The sequence below is a fragment of the Eupeodes corollae genome, chromosome 2 (genome assembly GCF_945859685.1).
Source record: "Eupeodes corollae chromosome 2, idEupCoro1.1, whole genome shotgun sequence".
Classification (NCBI taxonomy): domain Eukaryota; kingdom Metazoa; phylum Arthropoda; class Insecta; order Diptera; family Syrphidae; genus Eupeodes; species Eupeodes corollae.
The window spans coordinates 57,862,868-57,888,624 of record NC_079148.1 but is presented as its reverse complement, the minus strand read 5'-3'; the positions used below and the strand labels follow the sequence as shown (position 1 = coordinate 57,888,624).

Below are 25,757 nucleotides of genomic sequence, written 5' to 3'. Positions count from 1 at the left end.
AGTTAGTGTTTCTTTTAATATCAAAATGAGAATAGAATTTGGTTTTGAAAGCTTTTTGTGTTATTTCCATATTATTTCTAAAACGCTTGAATAAAATCCATTCAAATTTTAAGCACAGCAACATTTAAGACTTTTAAAAAATATTTATATTAATTTTATTTTTTAATTGACTTTTTAACCGAAATCATAGAGCGAATTCATGCAACTTTTTTTAAGGTCTTAGAAATTAAATTTCCAAAATCATGAAATTACTTTTATTGTTTATCTTGAGTATGAGATCTTTGGACTTAAATATCTACATATAATCACAGTGTTATTTTAGTGTTTAATGATATTAAGTGTGATTGTACTTCCGCAAAACAAATAAATTAAATTAATCAAATAACCGATCACAAATTAAATACTTACATAGGTATTAATACAGTATTTATCGCTTATGAGAAAAACACTGATAAAAGAAACATTTCTCAAAATACGAACTTTCTTTTTTCAATGTAAAGTTGGTTGGATTTAAGAAACTTGCAAAATAATAACGAAATTCAAAAAACTTAAAAAGACCCTGGAACAAATTTCAAAGCAACTTATGGAAATGTCATTTCAATTTGACACTTGAAGATAATTTATCAGTTCAGTGTTAATTTGACATGTGTTGTCTGTTTTCTGTCCGTAGCGTTCTCCTTTGCTCAAAATTGAGAGTGTTTATTACCGTGTGTTAATATCGGTTGAATATTGAGCAGAGGATACATTTTTGATACTCCTGGAAACAAATATTGCGAAATTTTTTAGTTTCTTATAAGCGTTATGTACTGTAGTGCATATTGAAAGCACCAACTCATTCATCATATTATTTAAAATAAATTTATACAATCAGCTCTCGTCTGAAGTACATATTTGATTTGAAAAACAAAAAACAAAACCAGCAAACCTGTCAGAACCTGTCTTACTTCCATTTCAGAGAAATATAAAGCAGCAGTATTTACAATTTAAATGAAGATTCATATCAACTATAATCTTAGTACCTATAAATAACCATTGAAGCTTACAACTTATCATTAAAATGTTGACGTTTGCCTAAGTTGATAAGTGCACTGCAGATGGATCGAAAAAAAATGTTGAACTTTCTATAGAAGGTTTTTGGATGTTTGCTGGATTGATTGAAAATTTGGACGTTTTTTGTCAGCCATGGCATACGGTTCTTTTCCCTAAAACCATAACACTTAAATCCGAAAAAAAATTTTTAAAAACCCAATATGAATTCTATCGTTTATTATATCTTATCACCTATCGTAAAATAATACAAACTCCAAAAAGAGAAACGTCGTAAAAAAATATTACTTAGAAAACGTTACAAAGCCTTAATAAAATGCCATGACACCAAAACGAACTTTAAATGTCGTAACAGCTCAAAGGGGTATGCTCATTTTCGGCCCGGAGTGTACACCAATGAATTTGGTATCAAATTAAAGGTTGTGCTAAGCCGGATATATCTGCAAAAATATTTTGTCCATAACTCATGGGAGATCCGAGATATTTGAGATTGAAGTTCGAAATGTCCAACCATTAAAAATCAGCACTTTTTCGACATAAATGCTAATTGTTGAAGAAACCCTAAAAATTATATACGAAAATAAAGATTGTGAACTAAGCCACTTATTGGTGCCAAAAAAAAATTAATATCATTATTGAATTTTAAAAGATATTATTGTACAAGAGTTTGCCTAAAAAATGCTGTTATTCAAAGGTTTGATTATAAATAACTCAAAATATATAAATCATAGAAATGTAATTTTAGTTTCATTTAAAAGATATTTTTGACACCTTTATTTAAATACATTTTTGATTTTTCTAACTTTTCTGTATCCAAAGATATTAGCATTATGTCGAAAAAGTGCTGATTTTTAATGGTTGGACATTTCGAACTTCAATCTCAAATATCTCGGATCTCCCATGAGTTATGGACAAAATATTTTTGCAGATATATCCGGCTTAGCACAACCTTTAATTTGATACCAAATTCATTGGTGTACACTCCGGGCCGGATGTCCCTTATAAAATGAGCAATCCCCTTTAGAAACATCATAACCCTCAAAAGCTTTTGCGTGGATGGGCTTTCAGACGCGTGTAAACAGTGCAACTTCTATGCTTGGGTTAACTTAAGGGTTTGGATTAGGTGCGAAGTTTGGTCTATGCAAAGTTTCTTTGCATTTAAAGAATTGGGATTTAATGAAACTTTGTCTCCTTTTTTCAGGATCGGGTAAACAATACTGAGGTTCCATTCATCGGGCATGCTTTCCTCCGACCATATCTTACAGATAAGTTGGTGCATGATCCTAACCAATTTATTTCCAGCTGCTTTAAAGAGCTCGGCATTCAAGCCATCCGCTCCAGCGGCTTTATTAGAATTCAGCTTAGATATGGCAATCTTTACTTCGTATAAGTCGGGAGGACGGGATTGTTGGCTTTCGTCGTCTATGTTGAATGGATCATCCTGCCTGACATCGGAATTCAGTTCGTCGTCGCCGTTATACAGTGTGCAGAAGTGGTCCTTCCATATCCTCAGCGTTGACTGCGGTTCCACTATGATGTTTCCACTTTCGTCTTTGCAGCCTTCGGTTCTAGGTTTATGTACCTGTGAATATCGTTTCACCTGTTCATAAAACCTTCGATCCTTACTCCTGCTTTTATACCTCTCAACATCTTCGACCGCACGCTTCTCATGCCCTCTCTTTTTCCTTCTGAGAAGTCGGCGTTCCTCTCGCCTCTTCTGCTCATAGAGCTCATTAGCAGCTCTCGTCCTTTTATGCAGCGTCGCTTTGCGTGCCTGTTGTTTAGCTGCATTTGCCTGCCGACATTTCTCACCAAACCAGGGATTCCTTGTTGGTGGCTGTTTGAAACCCAGCACATCAGAGGCAGCTTCTCTGATTGCATCTTAGCAATCTTGCCACTGGTTTTCGATTGATTGTATTGGCGACAGAGAACTTCGAAAGTTGTTACTTGTTAATCGGTCGGAAAAGGATTTGGTGATCTCTGGCGATTGTAGCCGTTCGACGTTGTGCCTTCTCCCAGCACTTCCCTGTTTTACTTGGTTCTGGAAATCCGAAGTGCTACCTTGGCGACAACGAGGTAGTGGTCCGAGTCGATGTTAGCTCCTCGGAAAGTTCGTACATACATAATGCTGGAAGCGTGTCTGGCGTCGATCGCAATATGGTGAATCTGGTTGACGGTAGATTGATCTGGAGAAGTCCAAGTTCCTTTGTGAATGTTGAGGTATGGAAAACGCGTACTGGCTACCATGACGTTTCGCCCCGCAGCAACATCTATGAGCCTGAATCCATTGTCGGAAGTGTTGTCGTGCAGGCCGTTCTTCCCGATTATTTCACCAAAGATGTTTTCCCTTCCTAGCTCGGCATTAAAATCGCCCAGGACTATTTTAATATCGTAGCTAGGGCACTGCTCATATGTTTTGTCTAGAAACTCGAAGAACATATCTTTGGTGTTGTCGTCTTTCTTTTCTGTGGGGGCGTGCGCGCATATCAGGCTAATGTTGACGAATTTAGCCTTGATGCGTATGGTCATGAGGCGCTCATTGATGCACCTATAGCTCAAGACTTCTTGCCTAAGTCTGGCTCCAATGACGAAGCCGCATCCACATAAGCGCTGTTGGTTTTCGTGGTAGCAGTCACCATAGTAAATATCGCAGTTTTTCATCCTCTTTTTGCCCGGCCCATCCTGGATGGCTCCGCTAATTCTTCGGCCGCACGTGGTCTGTTAAGGGACCTAACATTCCACGTGCATATCCAAAGTTCGTTGTCCTTTATTCGTTTGTGTTGGTTGTCAACAGTAAATCCGTCCGTATCCGAGGTTTGTTGGTGCTTCGGAACTATGAAAGCTTTTACGTGGCCATCAAGTCACCCCGACGCACAACCCCCAACCTGGGGGGCCAAATCCTAAGTATAACTCCAAGGATGGGGAGCCCGATAAAACCGCTCCTAACAGGTCTGGGCTCCGAATAAGTCGAAGAAGCCCTATAAGGTGTTCACTAAGTAGTTCAACTTTACTGGAACTGTAGACGCCACCGTTGATTCCATCTCGGGAAAAAGTTTTACAGCCAAAGGTCTTGTGATATCCCCCAAATGGTACACAAACAAAATGTTAATACAATTGTTTTGGGTGCCCAAACGCTGCGCGCGCCGTGCGTCGGCAACATGCATATGCAGCCCCGTCGAGAGGGGAGGGGAAAGGATGGAAACCACTCAGGCCCTGGATTTTCTAGGGGCCCGTCAAATTGAAAGCAATGAGGGTTTTTTTTAATATACTCTATATTCATCATCAACATAACATCAATTTAAAATCATTCATGCTTTCGCAATTGGGCCCCTGTTGGTATGTTATCTACCAATCTATCAGTCACAAGCTTGCCGTTCTGTGCCCCTGGTTATTATTGGCGTACATTTTTGTTAATATTTAATGAAAAATTGAGCAACTTTGAACTATTAAAAGAAAGTTAAATACATTTTTTCGCTTTTTATATTGAATTTATTGTACATTTTAAATTTGTTGAATTTTGAAATTTGTTAACGTCAAAATAAGGGGCCCGGTAACTTAAAGCAAAACACAAATATTTACAGTTGTGTTCATAAAAATAGCAGTGCTCTCCAAATAAAACAAAAAGGCCTTAAATTTCAATGTTATAATATATTTTAATTAAACTTCTAACAACAAACTAAAATATTTTATTCATAATAACAGAAAATAAGTACTATCGATTTTTTACCGTTGGCTTTGTCATAGAAACAACCGTTTTTTAAATATATGGCTGTTCATAAAAATAGCAGTGCATGACAAAGTACTAGATCTATTACGTAAGAAGTAACTGACCATTTTTGGTAGCAGCCTAGGATGTCTGGAATATTTTGGTAGGTTTTTCCCTCCAAACACAGTTTTTGAATAAGTTTTCGAATTGTTTCGGTGCAGTGTTTTGACCGTCCCATTGTTATTTTATTCTTGAGACAGTATTTTTTTTATTTTTTATATACTAGTATGTTAAACATACTTAAAACTTTAAATAGTAAAATATTTACTTTCAGTTTCCTTAAATAAACAAATTGATTTTTTAGCAGAAAAATAGGAAAGATTGTTACAACTAAAACTATCAGTAACCGTTTATCGATTGATATACATAAAGGGTGATTTTTTGAGGTTAGGATTTTCATGCATTAGTATTTGACAGATCACGCGGGATTTCAGACATGGTGTCAAAGAGAAAGATGCTCAGTATGCTTTGACATTTCATCATGAATAGACTTACTAACGAGCAACGCTTGCAAATCATTGAATTTTATTACCAAAATCAGTGTTCGGTTCGAAATGTGTTTCGCGCTTTACGTCCGATTTATGGTCTACATAATCGACCAAGTGAGCAAACAATTAAAGCGATTGTGACCAAGTTTCGCACTCAGTTTACTTTATTGGTAATTAAACCAACCACACGAATGCGTACAGTGCGTACAGAAGAGAATATTGCGTCTGTTTATGAGAGTGTTGCTGAAGACCGTGAAATGTCGATTCGTCGCCGTTCGCAGCAATTGGGTTTGTGTTATTCGACCACATGGAAGATTTTACGCAAAGATCTTGGTGTAAAACCGTATAAAATACAGCTCGTGCAAGAACTGAAGCCGAACGATCTGCCACAACGTCGGATTTTCAGTGAATGGACCCTAGAAAAGTTGGCAGAAAATCCGCTTTTTTATCGACAAATTTTGTTCAGCGATGAGGCTCATTTCTGGTTGAATGGCTACGTAAATAAGCAAAATTGCCGCCTTTGGAGTGAAGAGCAACCAGAAGCCGTTCAAGAACTGCCCATGCATCCCGAAAAATGCACTGTTTGGTGTGGTTTGTACGCTGGTGGAATCATTGGACCGTATTTTTTCAAAGATGCTGTTGGACGCAACGTTACGGTGAATGGCGATCGCTATCGTTCAATGCTAACAAACTTTTTGTTGCCAAAAATGGAAGAACTGAACTTGGTTGACATGTGGTTTCAACAAGATGGCGCTACATGCCACACAGCTCGCGATTCTATGGCCATTTTGAGGGAAAACTTCGGAGAACAATTCATCTCAAGGAATGGACCGGTAAGTTGGCCACCAAGATCATGCGATTTGACGCCTTTAGACTATTTTTTGTGGGGCTACGTCAAGTCTAAAGTCTACACATGCAGCCGCGGTCAACATTTTAATGAAATTATCTTCAAAAAGTAAATGTCATGGACCAACGGTTCAAATAAAGAATCGATGAGATTTTGCAAATTTTATGCGTTTTTTTTTTAAAGTTCTCAAGCCTTTAAAAAATCACCGTTTACATACATACATTTATTGTTTCGCTTAATTGACTGGAATCAGAAAATCTGTATGTTTATTAATTATAACTTGAGTAACTAGTCGATATTTCTTGTACCGAAACGGTCGCATTTAGCTTTTAAATGTTTTTTTTTGTGAGTTATATATATTTTGACAGCTGTCACGCTGCGCTATGCAGTCGTAACTCCTTTTCCCTTGTATTAAGCTATTTAATTTGAATTATAAAAATGATTGTATGTGATAGCAAGCGATAACAATAAAACAAATAAGGGTCATTTTGACAGTTATTACATAATTAAATTTCGTTTCTAAGTTATGTGTTCAATGTTCATAAACAATCAAGATAAAGAACCGTGGATTCTAGCTTTCACCTAACACGATTAAAATCGATTCAAATATTGGAAAAAGTCGTAGCTTCTTTTTTCAAACCTAATTTATATTATATTATTCAATATTTTAGTGCAAGGCCGTATAACTTGAGACATAGAACACATTTGACAGCAACTCCGATTTCTTAGTTGCAGCATTCCATTGTGTTCAGACAGTAAGACTGTCAGTATAATACCTTATAGTTCAGCACTTCCCCTTTCGCATGGATATACTTAAAGCTAGAAGCTTATTCTTGCCGCAGAGATTCCTTTTAATTTCTATTAGACTAAGGAACGAAATGATTTTATCTGAGACTTTCAGTCTGACCTAATAAATCTACCGTTTTCAGTTCATGGCATTCCTTTTATATTTTGAGAAAAAAAATCGCACATTCATCAAAATAAGAATAAGATTTCTTTGTACATTCATAGCTTTTTTCTTCTTCTAATACATGTCCTAGTTTTGTACTTAAATAAGTCAGTGTATACATCTAACTGTCATTCATACTAAAATAATAATAATACGTCTTGTCTAAAAATGACAAAAGAGTATCTGATGCTTTTGCTGTTATTCATTGTGTTTAGAGTAGATAAATTTTATTTATTTTCTTATTTTTATACTTTTTCATTTTCATGATATTTTTGTGTTGTTTTTGTTGTCTAAGATGAGTTTTTTTTTGAACCATTGAAGCAGTGAAGTTGATTTATGATTATTTTTAAAATGATATAATGTACATTTTTATTGGGAGAATACATTTTTTGTGTTGTGTCGTCGACGACGATGTGATGATGGTGTAAAATATCGCTTGTTTAAGAAAATCTGTACTTTCTTTTTAAGTGAATGTTTCATCAAATTTGAGTAACTTTAAAACACAAGTCCAAAAAAGTACGTTCTTTTTTTGGCACACAAACAAAACAATACTTCTTTAAAGGATTAAGTTGTTCTAAATTCAAATCTCGCCTTACAATATTTTTATCACATCAGAATTTCACAAAGACTTTTTACTTTTAATTTTGCAACTTTGCACTTTTATTTTGCAAATTACGTTTTACCGAACGCTAATTTGTAAAGAACTTATTATTGAATTATATTATAAAACCTTAAACTCTTGCAATTTTATTTTAAGGATATTATAATTTTGCAAAGTAAAAAGTGCTTGGTAAAAAAGGTCACAGGTTTTTAAAATATATCAATTTAAAAATGCTTTTGCTAACCAAAAACGGTTTTTTTAAGACTAAGTGAAAACACAACATAGAGATACCCCTTAACAATACATTCTATGATGATTTTGCAAAGAAAAAAAACTTTATTTTCCAGATACAGTTTAGTAATATAAGTTTTCATTATCTTTCTTAGTTTCTGGAAATTCTCATGTGATATCAGTCGTTTTTTGAACTTATATTTTGGGAATCTTGACATTTGAAGGTCCATAGAACCTAAATCAAAAAATTAGAGAGAGATATCCGTGGGTTCGCGTACGTTCAGGACCAGTAAAGATAATGACTCCAAATAAATGTTGTTACACATACAATAACACAGATAGATGCAAAAAGGAATCTGAAACAAAATAAGAATTTCAGTTCACCACAAATATCTCACGAACCAATAACGTTAGCGAATTCAATTGACGTGATATTGAACTAGTGTAGTTTTTGAACGGTTTTTTAATAAATTAAAAAAATTATATTTGTTACCTCGAATATTTGGCGTCCGGGGCGGACCTGGGCCAACCAATATGCGTCTCCAGCCAGCTCGGTCCCTAGCTAGCTGTCTCCAGTTTCGAACGCCAAGTTGGTTGAGGTCCTCTCCCACCTGGGTGCGCCAACTGAGTCGCGTCCCTCGGGATTGGATTCAAAGACCTTCTGGGCTGGAGCGTTGATGTCCATCCGCTCTACATGACCTAGCCATCTAAGCCGTTGGACTTTAATTCTGCTAACTAGGTCAGTGTCGCTGTACAGCCTATACAGTTCGTCGTTATATCTTCTCCTCCATTCTCCATCTATGCGTACGGGACCAAAAATCACCCTAAGAATTTTTCTCTCGAAGCATCCTAAGACGCTCTCATTTTTCTCTGACAGGGTCCAGGCCTCACTGCCTCAGCGCTATAAATGAGAACCGGAATGATGAGTGTCTTATAGATGATGATTTTAGATGCCCGAGAGAGGATTTTACTTCTCAATTACCTTCTAAGTCCAAAGAAGCAGCGATTTGCAAGAGTTATTCTTTGTTTGATTTCAGCGCTGGTGTCGTTTTCTGTGTTAATAGCGGTGCCTAGGTAGACAAAGTCCTTAACTACCTCAAAGTTACAGCTGTCCATGGTGACTTTTTGTCCAAGACATCGTTGTTCAATATCTTTTTTTGATGACAGCATATACTTGGTCTTGCCCTCATTGACCACTAAACCCATCTTCTTCGCTTCCATCGCAATGCTCAAAAACGCTCCACTGACATCACGCTTTGATCTTCCAATTATGTCATCTGCGTATCCGAGTAATTGGATGGATTTTTGGAAGATTGTGCCTCTAGTGTTGACGGTTGAGTTTTGCACAATTCTTTCCAAAACGATGTTGAAGAAGTCGCATGACAGTGCATCGGTAAGATCTTTTCCGACCTTGATAGAGCAGCGTGCATTCTCCATCGTCGTTATGAACAAACGGATAAGTTTGACAGGGATGCCAAAACTAGACATTGCTCGGTAGAGCTCTTCCCTATAGATGCTGTCATACGCGGCTTTAAAGTCGATAAAGAGATGGTGGGTATCGATTTTAAGCTCCTGGGTTTTTTCCAAGATCTGCCGTAGTGTGAATATTTGGTCGATAGTGGACTTTCCTGGTCTAAAGCCACACTGATAAGGACCAATCATATTGTTGACGAATGGCTTCAGACGTTCATATAATACGGCGGAGAGGATCTTATACGCAATGTTAAGGAGACTGATGCCTCTGTAGTTGGCGCAGTTTAGAGGGTCTCCTTTCTTGTGTATCGGACACACTATGCTGAGATTCCACTCATCGGGCATGCTTTCTTCCGACCATATTTTGCAGATGAGTTGGTGCATGCTGCCTACCAAGTCATTGCCTGCTGCTTTGAATAGTTCGGCAGCGATGTCGTCAGCTCCAGCAGCTTTGTTTGACTTAAGTTTAGATATAGCTATCTTCACTTCGTCAAGGTCGGGTACGCGGAATGTTGATCTGCGTCGCCATCGCCTACTTTGAGTGGTTCTATCTCCCTAACAACGGAATTCGGTTCGTCATCGCCGTTATATAATTTGGAGAAGTGATCTTTCCATATTCTCAGCATCGACTGCGGTTCTACTACGATGTTCCCCTGATCGTCTTTACAGGCTTCGGTTCGTGGCTGGTACCCTTGGGAGGTTTTTTTTTACCCTTTGGTAAAATTTACGAACCGCATTCCTGTTGTGACATCCTTCTATCTCCTCGATCGCGCGCTTCTCATGCTCTCTTTTTTCCATCTAAGGAGCCGGTGTTCCTCTTCTGCTCGTAGATCTCGCGAGCAGCTCTAGGCCTTTTGTGCAGCGCCGTTTTGTATGCCTCTTGTTTCGCTGCGTGCGCTTGCCAGCATTCGTCGTCAAACCAGGGGTTTCGCTGTGGTGGCCGTGTGAAACCTAGTACTTCAGAGGCAGCATCTCTGATTACCACTCGTTTTCAATGCTTAATGCAGGCAGCATAGGACTCCTTAAGAGGTTATTAGAGACTCGATCGGAAAAGTACATGGCAGTATCTCGCGATTGTAGCCGTCTTACGTCGAATCTTCTCACAGTACTTCCTTGTTTTAGCTTGGATAGGGATATCCGTAGCCGAACCTTGGCTACAACGAGGTAGTGGTCCGAGTATGTTCGGATATCCTGTATACTGGAGAAGTGTCGTGCGTCGATCACAATGTAGTCAATCTGGTTAACGGTTGATTGATCATAAGATTTCCATGTCCCCTTGTGGATATTGTGATGCGTGAACTGCGTACCAGCTACCAGAACGTCTCGCCCCGCAGCGAAATCGATCAGCCTGAATCCGTTGTCGGAGGATGTGTAGTGCAGGCTGTATCTCCCGATTATACCACCAAAGATGTCTTCTCTTCTTGGAATGTCATAGCCAGGGCACTTCTCATATGTCTTTTCCGGGAGCTCGAAGAATATGTCTTTGGTGTGTTCTCTCTCGTTTGCTGCCACCAACAACTTTCCACTGGGGTTGAAACCCAATCGCCAGTTGAGGTACTAGGCACTTGATGTTCACCGCGGGGAGGTGACAGTTGAAGTTGATAGACAGAGGTAGGTTTTGAGAAAAACCTGTGGAAGCTTGTGTCCTCTTGAATGCACATGTCTACTATTTGAACATGATATTACCCCCAAAATAATTGTATGGAACAAAGAATAAAGCTGGTAAAATTTTGAGAAAGATCGAATTGATTCTACTTTTACAAAGAATAAATACCTCAATAAAACATTACAATTAAATTGGTAAAAATTGATTTTCGACTCAATGTCTACTAAAAACAAATTAGTCTTAAACTAATTGTATGTTATAAAAAATGTTGTTTTCAACATTTAGTAAAATGTTCAAAAATAGACATTGAATCTAACTTATTTTATCGTATGCAAAATATTGTTACTCATTTAAAATTGTTTTTTTTTTAGAAAAATTCAACTGACAATTTTTTTACAAAACACGAAAGCCTACAAAAACAACAAAATAAACTATAAAATTTTTTTAAACTCAAGTAACAAAATAAAAGCAAAGCAAAGCGATACTTGAATTTATATTTAATCAGGATTTTTTTTATTGTTTAATATTCTATTATCATTGACAAAAATATACAAGACAATAGAAATATAACAAAAGTTTCGTAAATCATTTGTTTTAAATAAAGCTATTATGATGATAGTGAGATTTAAGGAGCCGATACTAGCCGACATTTCAGGCATTCAATTTCGAATGTTGGGCAATATATATACAGACGGTAATACGAATCATTCAGCGCCAATATTCGAATTTTAATTTCCATCATTTCCATAAAGTGTGTAATTTGAATGATGCCCTTAAATCCTACAACTCAATATGGACATTTGATTTACTCCAGTCTTCAACTATGAATTCAGCAGCTCTTTCACCAATCATCATAGTTGGACCGTTTGTGTTACCACTTACAATACTCGGCATTATACTGGTGTCTGCAACTCTTAACCCCTTAACTCCCTTCACTCTTAATCGCCAATCTAAAACGGCACTCGAATCTGTATCGGGTCCCATTTTTACACTTCCAGCCATATGATAAACTGTGTTTGACATATATTTCATGTAGCACTTCCAGTAGTTGTCACTTTTAAATGTCAATTCATTGCATTCAGGTAGATTGATTTGTAGTAGTTTTGCATTTTGTTCCTTGAATGCTGCCGTTTCTTCCATTTTCATTTGAAATTTAATTCCTCTCAGAATTGTCTCAATATCTTGGGAATCTGCCAGGTAATTTGCAAACAGTTTTGGAGGATCTTTTGGATCAGCACTATGCAAATGAATATATCCAATAGATTTTGGTCTAAGAAGTTTCACGAACGCCACAAACAAATGGGTATCTTTATGAATTTCACGAATTGGGTTAGCGATGTCATCCGCAACCTCAGCTGAGTGAAGCCATGTTTCCATAACTGAAGTTCCACGCTGGGCAAACATATTGTGGAATAAAATATCAGGATATGGACTACTGGATTGCTCATCTGAATTGATAAATCCCGTTACGGGAACAGTCCCGGTGGTAGCTAATGGTCCTGTTTGATTGACAAGGTAGGTGTAAGTAGCATCAAGTTGGTCTCTAAGTGTTTGTGCTTTGACTTTGCTGTCATCAACTTTGAAGAACAGGGGTACCATAACATGGTCTTGCAGATTATTGCCAACTTGTAAATTTTTCAAAACTGGGATACCAACACTTTCGAGGTGTTCTTTTGGACCAATTCCGGAAAGCATTAGAATTTTGGGAGAATCTATGGCACCAGCAGAGAGGATAACCTCTTTGGCGATGTTTACTGAGAGTTGTTGATGATCGTTGTAGACAAAAGTCACTCCTTTGACTTGACTTCCATGCTCATCAAGGTTGATCTTTGTAACTACAGCATTCTTAATCACATGAAGATTTGGTCTATCTTTGGATTTCGCTAAGAAACTTTTACCAGTACTTCCTCGAACACCATTCTTAGTGTTTCCCTTTAAGGCAGTATATCCAATATAGGCACCTTCTTTAAGGTCATTAAGTCTAGGTACTCCTAGTTCCATAGCTCCTTTGAATAACATTTCCCGAATTTCAGAATAGTGTACACCGAAATCATTAACACAACCACAACCTTTCCGATCTGAATCATTGGTCTGAAGGGATTTTTCAAAAGCTAGTCGAACATCTTTCCAAGCCCAATTGGGATTTCCCCTACGCTCCCAGTTATCATAGTCTTCGCTTGTTCCTTGAACATACATCATGGCATTGATAGCTCCGCTGCCACCTATCATTTTGCCTCGTGGCCAATAACACACTTGATTCTTATATCCCAAGCAGCTTTTATCATCCGGCTCAGTGTAATAGTTAAAATTGTATTTGGAATGTTGAATGTTAAAATATATAGCAGGAATCTAAAAAGATATAAAAATCAGCTTTCAATTTTGATGAATGATGTATGTATCAATAAAACTACTTACCATTGATTCCATTGGAGGATCTCCACCTGCTTCCAACACTAATACTCTCCATTTAGGATTCTCACTGAGCCTACTCGCAACCACCGAGCCAGCAGTACCCGCTCCAATTACCACAAAGTCATATGTATCCAAACCCTTTTCTATATAAGTGGGTCCATAGTCTTTTGGCCATAGCTCTGGTGGAGATAGACTACATTGGGCAGCGAGTAATGTGTGTAGAAGAGTTGACACCAAAGTGTTTCCAAGACCCAAGTTTTGTTGCACACAATTACCAAAAGCTTCAGACATAGTATTTAACACGTCTTTTCTGCACTAATTTTTAATTTGTTTTGAAGTTAATACCATGGGGGTAGAGAAAGCTTTCAATTATAAACTTGCGTAATTTATTCTTATCTTAAAACAAATACTCATATCGCTTCGAAAGAAAAAAATCTGCGTTATCAAAACCTAATGCTAAAATAGAATATTTCACATTTGAACTTATCAAATTTTTAGATAGGTATACACAAAAATGTTATAGAACTTATAATCATCTACCTGTGCAACTTAAAAATAATTTAGCCAGTAGAATAGAATGGGCAGTGGCGTAGATTGGGCTTAATATTTGTTTCAAGGCAAGTAGCTTACCATTCCGTTATACTTATCCCAGAAATGCTTTGAGAATAATAATAAAGCAATAAAATGTCCATCTCACCGCATAAAGTTATTATAATAAACCATTTAATTTCACTGTTAGTTTTAATCTTGTGTCAAATGTGCTACTCAGGAGCATTCTTATAGCCTTGTTATAATATTTCAAACTGTCATTTAAGGAACTTAAAATAATATTAGTTTGAGCTGTTTTTACCGAGATAATCGGAACGTTGAACCAGTTGGGAGTGCAATTTAGAACAGAATTGTATTTGCTTTGTAAAACAACTGTTTTTTTTTTTTAAATATTATGGTTCAAAGTCCAATAACCAAATGTCAGTACTTTTTTTTTAAGTTTGTATTTATATTTTTAGTGGCGGCCATTTTGTCAGCTGTAATTATTAATTTCCCCTATGAAGTTATTGTAATGGGTCCGATTTGTCAAATTAAAAATTTTGACATTTCTCGACGTTTCAAGGTCCCTAGAGTCGAAATAAAAGATTTTTAGAAAGATGTCTGTGCGTGCGTGTGTACGTACGTTTGTACGTCCGTACGTCCAAGCGTTTGCGACGTTTTTTTCGTCCTCCATAGCTTAAGAACCAGAAGAGATATCGACTTCAAATAAATTTTGTTATACAGATAATATGGCAGAAAATTGCGTTGGTGGTTTTTTTACCATAGCAGTTTTAAAAAAAGGTGAACATTTTGGTTAACCCTAAATATCTTACGAACCAATTACGCTAGAGACCTCAATTAAATTTTATATAATAAAGGGTGTCGCAAGATTTGAATTTGCCGCCATTTGTGCAGTGAAGTGTTGGCAACTCTGAAAAAAGCAATTTGACAGCTAACAGTATAGGGTTATTAAAAATGGAGCGTTACACGATAGAACAACGTGTCTTCATTATTAAAGAATATTTCAAAAATAGTGAAAGCTTGGCGGCTGCAGTTCGAAAATTTCATACAAAATATGGTCGGAATAGTGTTTTAACTTCGTCAACTGTGAAGAGATTAATTGAAAAATTCATGGAGACTGGATCCGTTGGAGACGCCAAACACACTGGTCGTCCAAAAACAAGCCGTTCAAATGTGAATGTCGAAGCAGTGCGTGAGAGTGTTCCTGACAATCCAGGAACCTCAATTCGTTGCGTGGACAAGAATTGCAAATTTCAAGAACCTCTCTACAGCGTATACTCACCAAAGATCTGTGTCTTCATGCTTACAAAATTCAATTAACACAACAATTGAAGCCTAATGACCATGGAATGGATTATTGAACATCAACAAATGGACCCTGATTTTTCGAGCAAAATCATTCTAAGCGATGAAGCACATTTTCATCTTGATGGCTTTGTCAATCGCCAAAATCGCCCCATTTGGGGTTCGGAGAACCCACTTGTGATTGTCGAAAAACAGATGCATCCACAACGCGTGACTGTATGGTGTGGATTTTGGGCTGGAGGCATAATTGGGCCATATTTTTTTGAAAATGATGCTGGTCAAGCAGTGGCTGTTACTGGTGCTCAATATCGCGACATGATTACACAGTTCTTTCTGCCAAAATTGGATGATATTGATGTGTCCAATATGTGGTTTCAACAAGACGGTGCCACATGTCATACAGCCCGTGAAACAATTCAATTACTGCATGAGACATTTCCAGGTCGTGTACTCTCTCGTTTCGGTGATCAAAATTGGCCTCCTAGATCGTGTGATTTAACACCATTATGCGGTTATTTGAAATCAAAAGTCTATGTCAACAAGCCCACAACCACCCGTGCATTAAAGGAGGAGATTCAACGCTGCATCAACGAAATTCAGCCACATTTATGCAGAATGGTCATGGAAAATTTCAACAAAAGAGTGCGCATGTGCATGCAAAGCCGTGGAGGCCATTTGTACGATGTGTTATTCCATACATAACCCTATCCTATGTACTTTACGAGTCACTAAAAATATAGCTATCAAAAGACTAAAAACGGCGTTTTCTATTAAATTAAAATTTTGCGTTAATTTTGGGACACCCTTTATATTGTAATGTGATATCAAAGAAATATATTTTTTGAAAAAAATCCATTTAACGATTTTTTTTATAAATCAAAAAAACTGAACAAAAAATTGTCACCTCCAAAATTTTGCGACTAAAATACGATTTCATCCCCAAAACAGTTTTGTGCATCGAAGAATAATGTTTTTGACATCTGATAAAATTTTGAGAAAAATTGAATGACAGTTTTTTTTTTTATAAAAAACAAAAATCTAAAAAAAATTACTCAAAGTTAGTAAAAATTGAATATCGACTCAAATATCTTTTCAAAAACTTTAAATTTAGGCTTCAAACTTATTTTAACTTATAAGAAATATTGTTTTTAAAATTTTGAAAAACCTTGAGAAAAATCGAATTGACAGTTTTTTTTACAAAAAATAAAAACCTAAAAAAAATTAATAAAAGTTGGTAAAAAATGATTTTCGACTCAAATATATTTTCAAAAGTTTTATAAAATAGCTTCTGAATAATTTTTATTTATAAGAAATATTGTTTTCAACATTAGGACAAATTTTGAGAAAAATCGAATTGACAGTTTTTTTACCAAAAAAAAACTTTAAAAAAAAATTATAAAAGTTGGTAAAAATTGATTTTCGACTTATATATCTTTTTAAAACTTGTAGATATTGGCTTTAAACTACCTTTTGCTTTCAAAAAATATTGTTGTTAACATTCAGTAAAATTTTGGAAAAAAATCGACAGTTTTTGTACAAAAAACTAAAAACCCAAACAAAATTTAACAAAAGTTAGTAAAAATTGATTTTCGACTCAAATATCTTTTCAAAAATTTGAAATATTGGCTTCAAACTAATTTTATCTTGTAAGAAATATTGTTTTTAATATTCGATAAAATTTTGAAAAAAATAGAATTGACAGTTTTTTTACAAAAAAATAAAACTCTAAAAACAACAATACTAAAACTTGGTAAAAATTTACTTTCGACTTAAATAGCTTTTCAAAAATAAAAAATATTGGCTTCAAACTTATTTTATTTCACAGAAAATATTGTTTTCGATATTCAGTAAATTTTATATAAAAACCCAACAATCCGTTTTTTCATAAAAATTAAATCTACATAAAATAGTACGCAAATTTGGTAGACAGATCGCCAGACGGGATGGGAAGTTATTAGTGTGGGTCGCATCCCAGCCTCTTTTTTTTATTTGTATTAAATGTCCGATGACGTATACAGACTGCATTTAAGTGCATATTATGTAAAACCTGAATTTTGTAATTTTTAAAACCGCGATAACTCACGAATAGTGAGCCTTGTTAGAAAAAGTTTCTGGACCATTTTTGTGGAGAATTGTGTGATCTACAAGTTTCGTCTAAGCTATTTTCACGATAAAATTAACCGTTTCCATGAAAAATGGAAAAAACCGTAATCTTGTATGTTTGACCTTGAATACAATTTTTTGCACAAGGAGGATCGAAGGGGAGTTTTGACATTTCAATTGTAATTAGATATTTAACGTCTCTGCCAATTTTCAGCCTTATATTTTGGCTAAGGTAGGACTTATTTTTGTCTATTTTGACTGGACTATTAGTTAAAGTTTGAATGTTTACAAAGAATCTACCACCTTGTTAAAAAAATAAATTAAATAAACACACATTTCAAAGCAAATAAACTCATTAATACAACACTTGTTATAAAAGAAACATTCCATTACGTCCCAATAGTCCAGTGAATATCAAAATAAATACGTATGTACCATAATTTTTGTTTCCATTCGAATTGAAACATACCCAAAAAGAAATCGAAAAATTGCACTGCATAAATTATGTGAACTGCGCCATCTGCATTTGTTTATTTTTAAACAATCTGCAATGGCAACTCAAGCGGAATGTATTTTTTTAACCAAAACCGATTGTGATAAGGATTATTTAGTTTAAAACTTTTTTATTTCTTGTTTGTTCTGAATAATCATAAAAACATAAAATTGAGTGCATTCAAAATTAAATTAAATCAGTGGTTCATCTATTTTATTGAAACAACAATGAAAGAGCAAAGCGATTGTTGAGTTTATGATTGGCCGAAGTATTTGTAACGCTCTATTTTTAGAGTAAATTATTATTAGTGAACTTCCTTCATTGATTGTTTAATAAATTCGTTGATTTTTAATTGTTTATGTAGTTCTTAAAATCAAAGAAAACTTATTGGCATAATATGAATTGGATATCATAGTATAAACAATTTAAAATGATTTTGTTGGTACAGTAACCTTTCAAATATTTTTAACAATTCCTTAAGATATATTATGGCCATCACGAAATAGGAGGATTTAAAACTAATTATTGACCACTTTTTGGTGTATAGCCACTTTGTGGCCGTATGTCAACAATAACACGCCGAATATTCTCTTTCGAGGCCCGAATCGTAACGAGTGAGAAAAACTTCTTGCATCGCCTTAGAAAACCCAAACATCTTGCGGCATTTTTGGCGACTTCGCATATGTGATAGTTCCACAAAAGGTGGTTGGTGATACACATACCGAGAATATCGAGATGTTCAGTCTCCTTGATGCAAGTGCCATTTATGGATAATGGCAAGGGGGGTTTATCTCGTTTTAACGATACAAGACATCATTGGGGTTTCGAAGCATTATATTCCACGCGGTTTCTTATTCCCCATTGTACAATCCTGTTTAGGTCGGAATTTAATGAGCTTATCATATTTTGTCGCTGCTGTTTCACATCCGAAGAAGAGGGATGTGAATCTGAAAACGAATATGGAAAGCTAAGAGTACTATCGTCAGCGAAACAATGTATTGGATTAGAAGTTGCAGACAGAAGAACGTTAATAAAAATGAGAAAGAGTGTTGGAGATAGAATAGAGCCCTGGGGCACACCAGCATTTATTTTGTGGTTTTTAGACTTGAATCCATCCAATACAACTGATATTGAACGATTCGTAAGGTAATTACTAATCCAAAGGGGGGGATTCATGAAAAGCAAAAGCACGCATTTTCGATAAGACAGCCTGATGCCAAACCCTATCAAATGCTATTGAAATATCAAGTGCAATAATCTTAATTTTTCCAAAACGATGTAAAGATTGAGATCAGAAGTAGACTTATTGCTACGAAAGCCGTAGTGTCGGTCATTAAGAAGCTTTCGATCTTCAAGATATTTCTTGAGCTGATAATTAATCAGACGTAAGCGCAATCGATCGGTAATTAAAGGGTGAGGAAGATTCAGAAGCGAGGATACTATCCGGGCCAGCAGATTTATGTATGTTTTAGGACTCTTGCTACAGTACGAGTGCGAAAAAAGATTTGGCCCATAGAATCACTAACTCGCTCAAGTACCTTCAGACGGAGTCATAATACTCACTGGCAGCGTTGAATTTGCGTCGAACTGCCTAGTAAAGAGATTTGCTTTCTCTAAGGAGCTAACAAATGGAGTGTCATTCACAACGAGCGTACAAACCGAGGAAGATGAAGAATTTCTCATATTTTTTTACAAATGACCAAAAATTTGTACTGCCTTTGGGTCATTGCAGTATTTTTTGTCGTAATTTTTGGTCATGTACAAATTTGGTTCGTCGAATATGGGCGTTGCAGGTCTTCCTGGCTTGCTTTAACTTATTCCGGTTTTCCTCAGTTGGATTGGCTTTAAAACAACGGAAACTTACCTTCTTGACCCTAATAACTTCTTTACAGCTCGCATCGAACCATGCGTTTTCCTAAGGTCTGATACTTTTGACAATATTCGGTATAAAAGTTCTCATTCCCAGGAGAATCAAACTTGTGATCATATCAGCGCTGGCGTCGATGTCACTTTTGAGGAAGCATAGAGACCAGTTAAAGATTCTGAAGTAATTATTGAGACCGTCTCAGTTGGTTTTCTCGTATTGCCAAACGGTTCTCTTAGGAGCTTTTTCTTTAACTGGAGAGTTTTAACACGAGAAATTTGCTGATATAACACAATGGTCAGATGTGCGTGGAGGAGATAGAACACTGATAGTATACTTACCAGGATCAGAGGTGAGAAACAAGTCAAGAGTGTTTTCTGCTCGACCTACCACGTCCGATATTCGAGTGGGCTCGTTGACCAGCTGAGTTAGGTGTAAATAAAGACATCGTGATAACATTTCTTAAGTTTGAAGGAATTTCCAAACTTTTTGAATTTTAAGATCAAAATTTTTTGCTGAAATACCACATTTTGACGTAATATTTTACCTTTAAAAATGTCAATAGTAATTAAAATTAAAAGAGGTGAATATTTTTGTTGAAGATCTGAAAGATAATTAATGTTATTGTTAATTAAACAGCATCGATAAACTTCATTTTCTTTTCACAACGCTTTTAATTTAATTGCTTTTATTTTAGAGTACAAATAATCTAACTGAATGTCACTTTCTCTTCATTATCTATTTTTTAAAATAACACAAATTTCAACTTTTCAAGATATTGGCTTTGATACTTAAACAAACTTGAATGAAATATACTGCAAAAGTTAAATTTGCTTTTCAAGTCCTACATTTCAAAGTCGACTCGTACTATGGTAAGTTCATACCACTCCCAATTGAATGAATATTTGTAACTGGGGAAGAGGATACAAAATTTTATTTGTAACTTGCTACGTAGCTAGTGTTGTTTTTTTTTAGAAACGATTAATCTATTTAACTATTTTTAATGTTTGTAAGGGAATATTCAGTATAGCTCTTCTTTATTTTGAATAATGAATGAATGTCCAAGTAGGTATTATATGGGGATTTAAAATTCATATTTTATGCAAATAACAATTAAAGGATTTTCTTAGACAAATTAATATTGTTGCTTGGATTAGCTTATGAGATATTTATATCATTTATCTTAATTGTTTACGTTTCGATTGCTTCATAAGTATATTAAAACAATAATTTCATAAATTATGAACTATAATATTGATGAGATTAGAAGGTCACAAAGTCGTAAATAATGGTATCTAGGAATCAGTTAATTTACCAATATATACGATTTTATTATAAAGTTTAGTACAATAAGATGAAAAAAAAGATTAAAGGAACACAAATATGATATGATTTCACTCCAAGAAACCCATTAAGCCTATAATGTAGATCCAATAAAACCAAACTCATATCTTGGTTACTTTGTCAACCACTCATACAATTTATCTTCGGTTCAGGGCATTGGTTTGCTTATAAAAAAGCAATATTCCTCACGTACATAAACAAATAAATTCTAATATATTATCAACAGCTGTACAAGTTGATATCGGTATTAAAGTAACTATACCAACTTTACTTAATCAGACTTAGAGAATATTATTCGCCAAATTCAGCCTCCATTCACTTTCAGTGAAGATATAAATTCTTGGAGTCAGTTATGGGGACCTCCAAAAACAAACAAAAGGGGCTCAATCATAGAAGACTTCTTAATGAAATCTGACTTAGCAGTTCTAAACGATGGTTCTCCAACTCACATGGGTTGAACCATCGCACTTTTACCCACGTTGACCTATCATGTTGTTCATCTATACTCTTTCCAAGAATAACTTGGCATATATCAGATGATTTGCACAACAGTGATCAGTTCCCAATAACCATCTTCCTCCGTCTTCCTACAAGACCAGAAACTTACAAACATATCCCAAGATACAAAACAGACCTGGCATATCCCAAGATACAAAACAGACCTGGCCAACTGGAAATACTTCTTAAGAGCAAACGACTTGATTCCACAAACATCTCCAATAACTTTCAAGAGAATTGTACCATGGTGGAACCACAAACTCTCAACGCTTAGAAGTGCTAAGTTTAAAACTTGGAGGGCTTTCTTGATAAACCCTACTCAAGTTAACCCTTAGCATACAAAAAAGCTAATGCTCTTTTCAGAAGAACTCTAAAAAGCAGCAAACTCAAAAGCTTTAATGAATTTACAAGCGCAATCAATCCTAATACATCCACAAGCTTAGTTTGGAAACGTATTGGAACCCTTACAGGTAATCACACCCCAAAAACTATATTGCCCATCAACACCCATTCGAGTACAATCTCCAATCCAAATGAAATCTGCAACTTTTTTGCACACACATGGTCAAATAATTCCAATGACTCAAACTTTCCCATGGCTTATAACTTTCAAAAACTCGCAAGTCTCGACATTACTTCCCAGCCGGCCCTCAACGCAGCGGCTCTACGAATTGAATCTGATATCAATTCACTAGAACTTGAAAGCTGTCTATCTAGACTACAAGGAAAAACACCAGGACGAGATAAGATATCATACCCGATGTTTAAGAATCTCCCTGTATTTTGTAAATACAATGACCTAGATAAAACAAAATCATTATTTTCCATGTTACTTAATGAAATTAACCAATGGTCTTCTACCTCTGGTTCTAATCTTTCTTTGGAAAAATGCAGATTAATTCATGTTTGCAGAAAACGTAACTGCACTAACTTAGAATTAGTCATTAACAACACAAAAATAGAAGAAGTAACTAACCTAAATGTTCTAGGGCTTATTATTAACAACAAATATAACTGGAAACCACATTGTACTTATTTAAAGAAAGCTCTAGCAGCAAGGCTAAATGTAATTAAATATCTATCGTCTAATAAAAGTAATGTTCATGTTAACTCGCTTTGCCATATTTCTAAAATGTTAATTTTAAGTAAAGTTGATTATGCTTTGCCAATCTACGGTTCATGTCCAAGAGCTACTAAGAACATCGTGGCAACAACTTACCACCAAGCAGCTCGGAAAAGTCTTGGTGCTTTCCCCACCACACCTATTAAAATCATACTTGCTGAGGCTGGACTACCAACTATAGAAGAGAGTTATTTTGAAAATATTGCTAAGCTTAATGGGAAATTAGTTTTTCAAACTAGGTCAGTGATAGATGGTGATATTGCCAAAGCAATTTCTCACAAACGTCATAGAAGACTCCCATCTACAATACATCATATCCTGGAATCAGAAAAGAAACTACAATTATCTCTAACCAGAAACACCGAATTTACACCAACTCAACCACCATGGTCACTTCCCCAGGAAACAATAAACCTCGATCTGCAAGAACTGGCTGCTATTTGCTCTTTCCACATATTAATAACAATTTTAATTGTAAATTGATATTTTAAAAATCCTAATATATAAAAATCCAGTGTCATATGTATGTTCCCAGTGAACACTTCACCAAGTCAACCGATTTCGGTGAAAGTTGGTATTTTAGGTGTAATGGTCTAACTTAAGCCTAAATTCCAGATTCATCAATTTATCAAGAATTATTTGACATTGTTACAAGTCACATGATTCACGGGCCGTGTGGTGCTTTTAATATGACATCGCCCTGCATGGAAAATGGGAAATGTAAAAAATATTTCCTAAGAAATTCACGAATGACACTATTACTGATGTCGATGGTTATCTGTTGTATCGCCGTAGAAACGCCGATAACGGTCACACATTTAAAATAAGAACGTCAAATTCTAACCAAATAGAAATTGACAATCAATGGGTGGTAACGTACTCACCACTGCTCTCAAAAACATACAAGGCTCATATTAATGTTGAGCTTTGTAGTTCAATTAAATGCATTAAGTGGGGCAGTGATTTAGCCATGTTTGGAGTACAAAACATAAATGAATATGATGAAATAGCACGATACCAAATGGGCAGATACATTAGCAGCAACGAAGCTATCTGGCGTATACTTAGTTTTCCCATACACCACAGAGAACCATCTATCCATCTTGAAAATGGTCAACGTATATATTTCACTGAAGAGAATGTTTTTCAAAGAGCATTTGAACCACCAAAAACGACGGTAACTGGATATTTCTCACTTTGTCAAAAAACTGATGCCTTTGGCCAATTCGCAAGAACATTATTGTATACCGATATTCCATTCTATTTTACATGGAACATGTCAAATTTGGAGCCACGTAAAAAAAGAGAACCACATCCTTCTAAAATCAAATGGGGTGGCGCAACAGTCCGTTGTGAACCAGGGCCTAGTGACTTACTACTCGCAACCATTCCTGTGTGCGAGTACTGTTGTCAGGAATGGAAGGGACCTACAATTTTAGGCCGAATCCGAACGGCTAATTTGAGAAAGCACTTTTTCATAACAAGAATTACTCTTGAAGAATTTGTCAATTCCTAGCAAGAGGCAGTACCCGCGAAAATTATTTTTTTTAATTAAGGTGGCACAGGCAGGGATTGAACCCAAGTCCCCTTGCATGACAGTCCAACGCACTAACCATCATGCCACGGGTACTACTAACCACATCCTTCTAGAGTAGCTATATTTAAAGCTAAGACACTGGGGCAACTTTATACAGTACATCCAAAACAGCAACTTTATACAGTACATCCAGATGGAACCGGTAAAACATTTTTGGTATCGTTGATCCTTGCGAAAGTACGGTCACAAAACAAAATTGCATTCGCAATTCCATCATCAGCCATAGCTGCGACTTTGTTAGATGGTGGTCGAACAGCACATTCTGCTTTTAAGTTACCACTACAAATGCAAATGCTATGTGTAACATTAAGAAAAGGAGTGGAATGGCTACAGTGTTACAAAGGAGTTTAATTATAACTTGGGATGAGTTTACCATGGCTCATAAATATTCACTCGAAGCATTAAATAGAACTTTGCAGGATTTAAACAGTAATGACAGACTTTTTGGCGGAGCTATTCTGCTATTATCGGCAAACATTGCCAGTGATTCCTTGCTCTACTTTTGCTAATGAAATCAATGCATGTTTTAAACAATCATTTTATGTCGAAACACAAAGTTTAACAAAAAAACATGCGAGTACAACTCCAAAATGATCCGAAAGCACGAGTATTTTCTCAGCAACTATTAGATATTGGAAACGGTGAAGTGGAATGTAATCAAGATACCCAATGCATAAGATTGCCAGAGAATTTCTGTACTGTTGTTGAAACTAAAAATGATCTGATCGAGAGTGTCTTCCCAGATATAATAAATAACTAATTACTATTAGCTAGTAAATAAATAAATAATAAGGTTAAAGGCCAAGAAGACAGAAAGTAAGCAGTTTTTACAATCCTTTTAGCGTTATTGACATATTTTAAAGGCAAAAACAATACTTTATTCACTGAAAATCTATTTTCAAACAATTGCTGAGCGCTACAAACTTACCGCACTGTATCATTGAAATGGTTAACCATATTAAAATGTTCTAGACATAAAACTATCAAAGATCATATGCTTAAAAATTGTAATAAAAGCTATAGAATCGGAGATAATCACGATTATTATTTTTTTAGTCAGGGTTTTTCAATAAGGGCGTGTAGATGTTGTGTGTAGATGTTGTGTGTAGATGTCGTATCGTTTACTGTGTGGCACGTATCGCCTCGCTGTCCTAATGGACAGCGAGTTTGTGGTTCAATTTGGACCACAAAAATTAATTATCATCGTTATGCAGCGCTCGCTGTCGAAGCGGGCCGCCTCAACCGATGTTTTCAGCCGAACTTGCGTTTCTTGAACGTACAGGTGTTGGCTGATTGTTTACTGAACGTTGAAGAGCCGACTGTGATGGGCCACCACGTCTACCGTAAAACGGGCACAATGTGCTTAACGTTTGCGTTAGCGAACACTCATTTTGGTAATAAAGTTTTATCAATTGAACAGCACAATCGTGTAACTTACCTATACGATTTGCCTTAAGCAAC

At 35.8% G+C, this 25,757-nt stretch overlaps 2 protein-coding genes across 2 annotated transcripts in view; both read right to left on the bottom strand.

Annotated features, from left to right (window-relative positions):
* Positions 1–25,757, bottom strand: part of LOC129945537 (dual specificity protein phosphatase MPK-4) — a 172,917-nt gene that overhangs the window by 27,540 nt on the left and 119,620 nt on the right. The gene's annotated exons all lie outside the window — the stretch shown is intronic.
* Positions 11,494–13,816, bottom strand: LOC129945536 (glucose dehydrogenase [FAD, quinone]-like). The gene is made up of 2 exons (XM_056055342.1): positions 13,424–13,816; positions 11,494–13,357 (listed from the first exon to the last, which is right to left on the bottom strand). Exons 1-2 carry the CDS (start codon positions 13,709–13,711, stop codon positions 11,789–11,791), a joined length of 1,857 nt encoding a protein of 618 aa, XP_055911317.1. The 5' UTR covers positions 13,712–13,816; the 3' UTR covers positions 11,494–11,788.

Excerpts from the sequence above, each read along its gene's own strand:
- LOC129945536 (XM_056055342.1), bottom strand. The coding sequence starts at position 13,711 with ATGTCTGAAGCTTTTGGTAATTGTGTGCAACAAAACTTGGGTCTTGGA. Across the intron at positions 13,358-13,423 it reads ATCCTCCAATGGAATCAATG|ATTCCTGCTATATATTTTAA; the intron begins GTAAGTAGTTTT and ends ATATCTTTTTAG.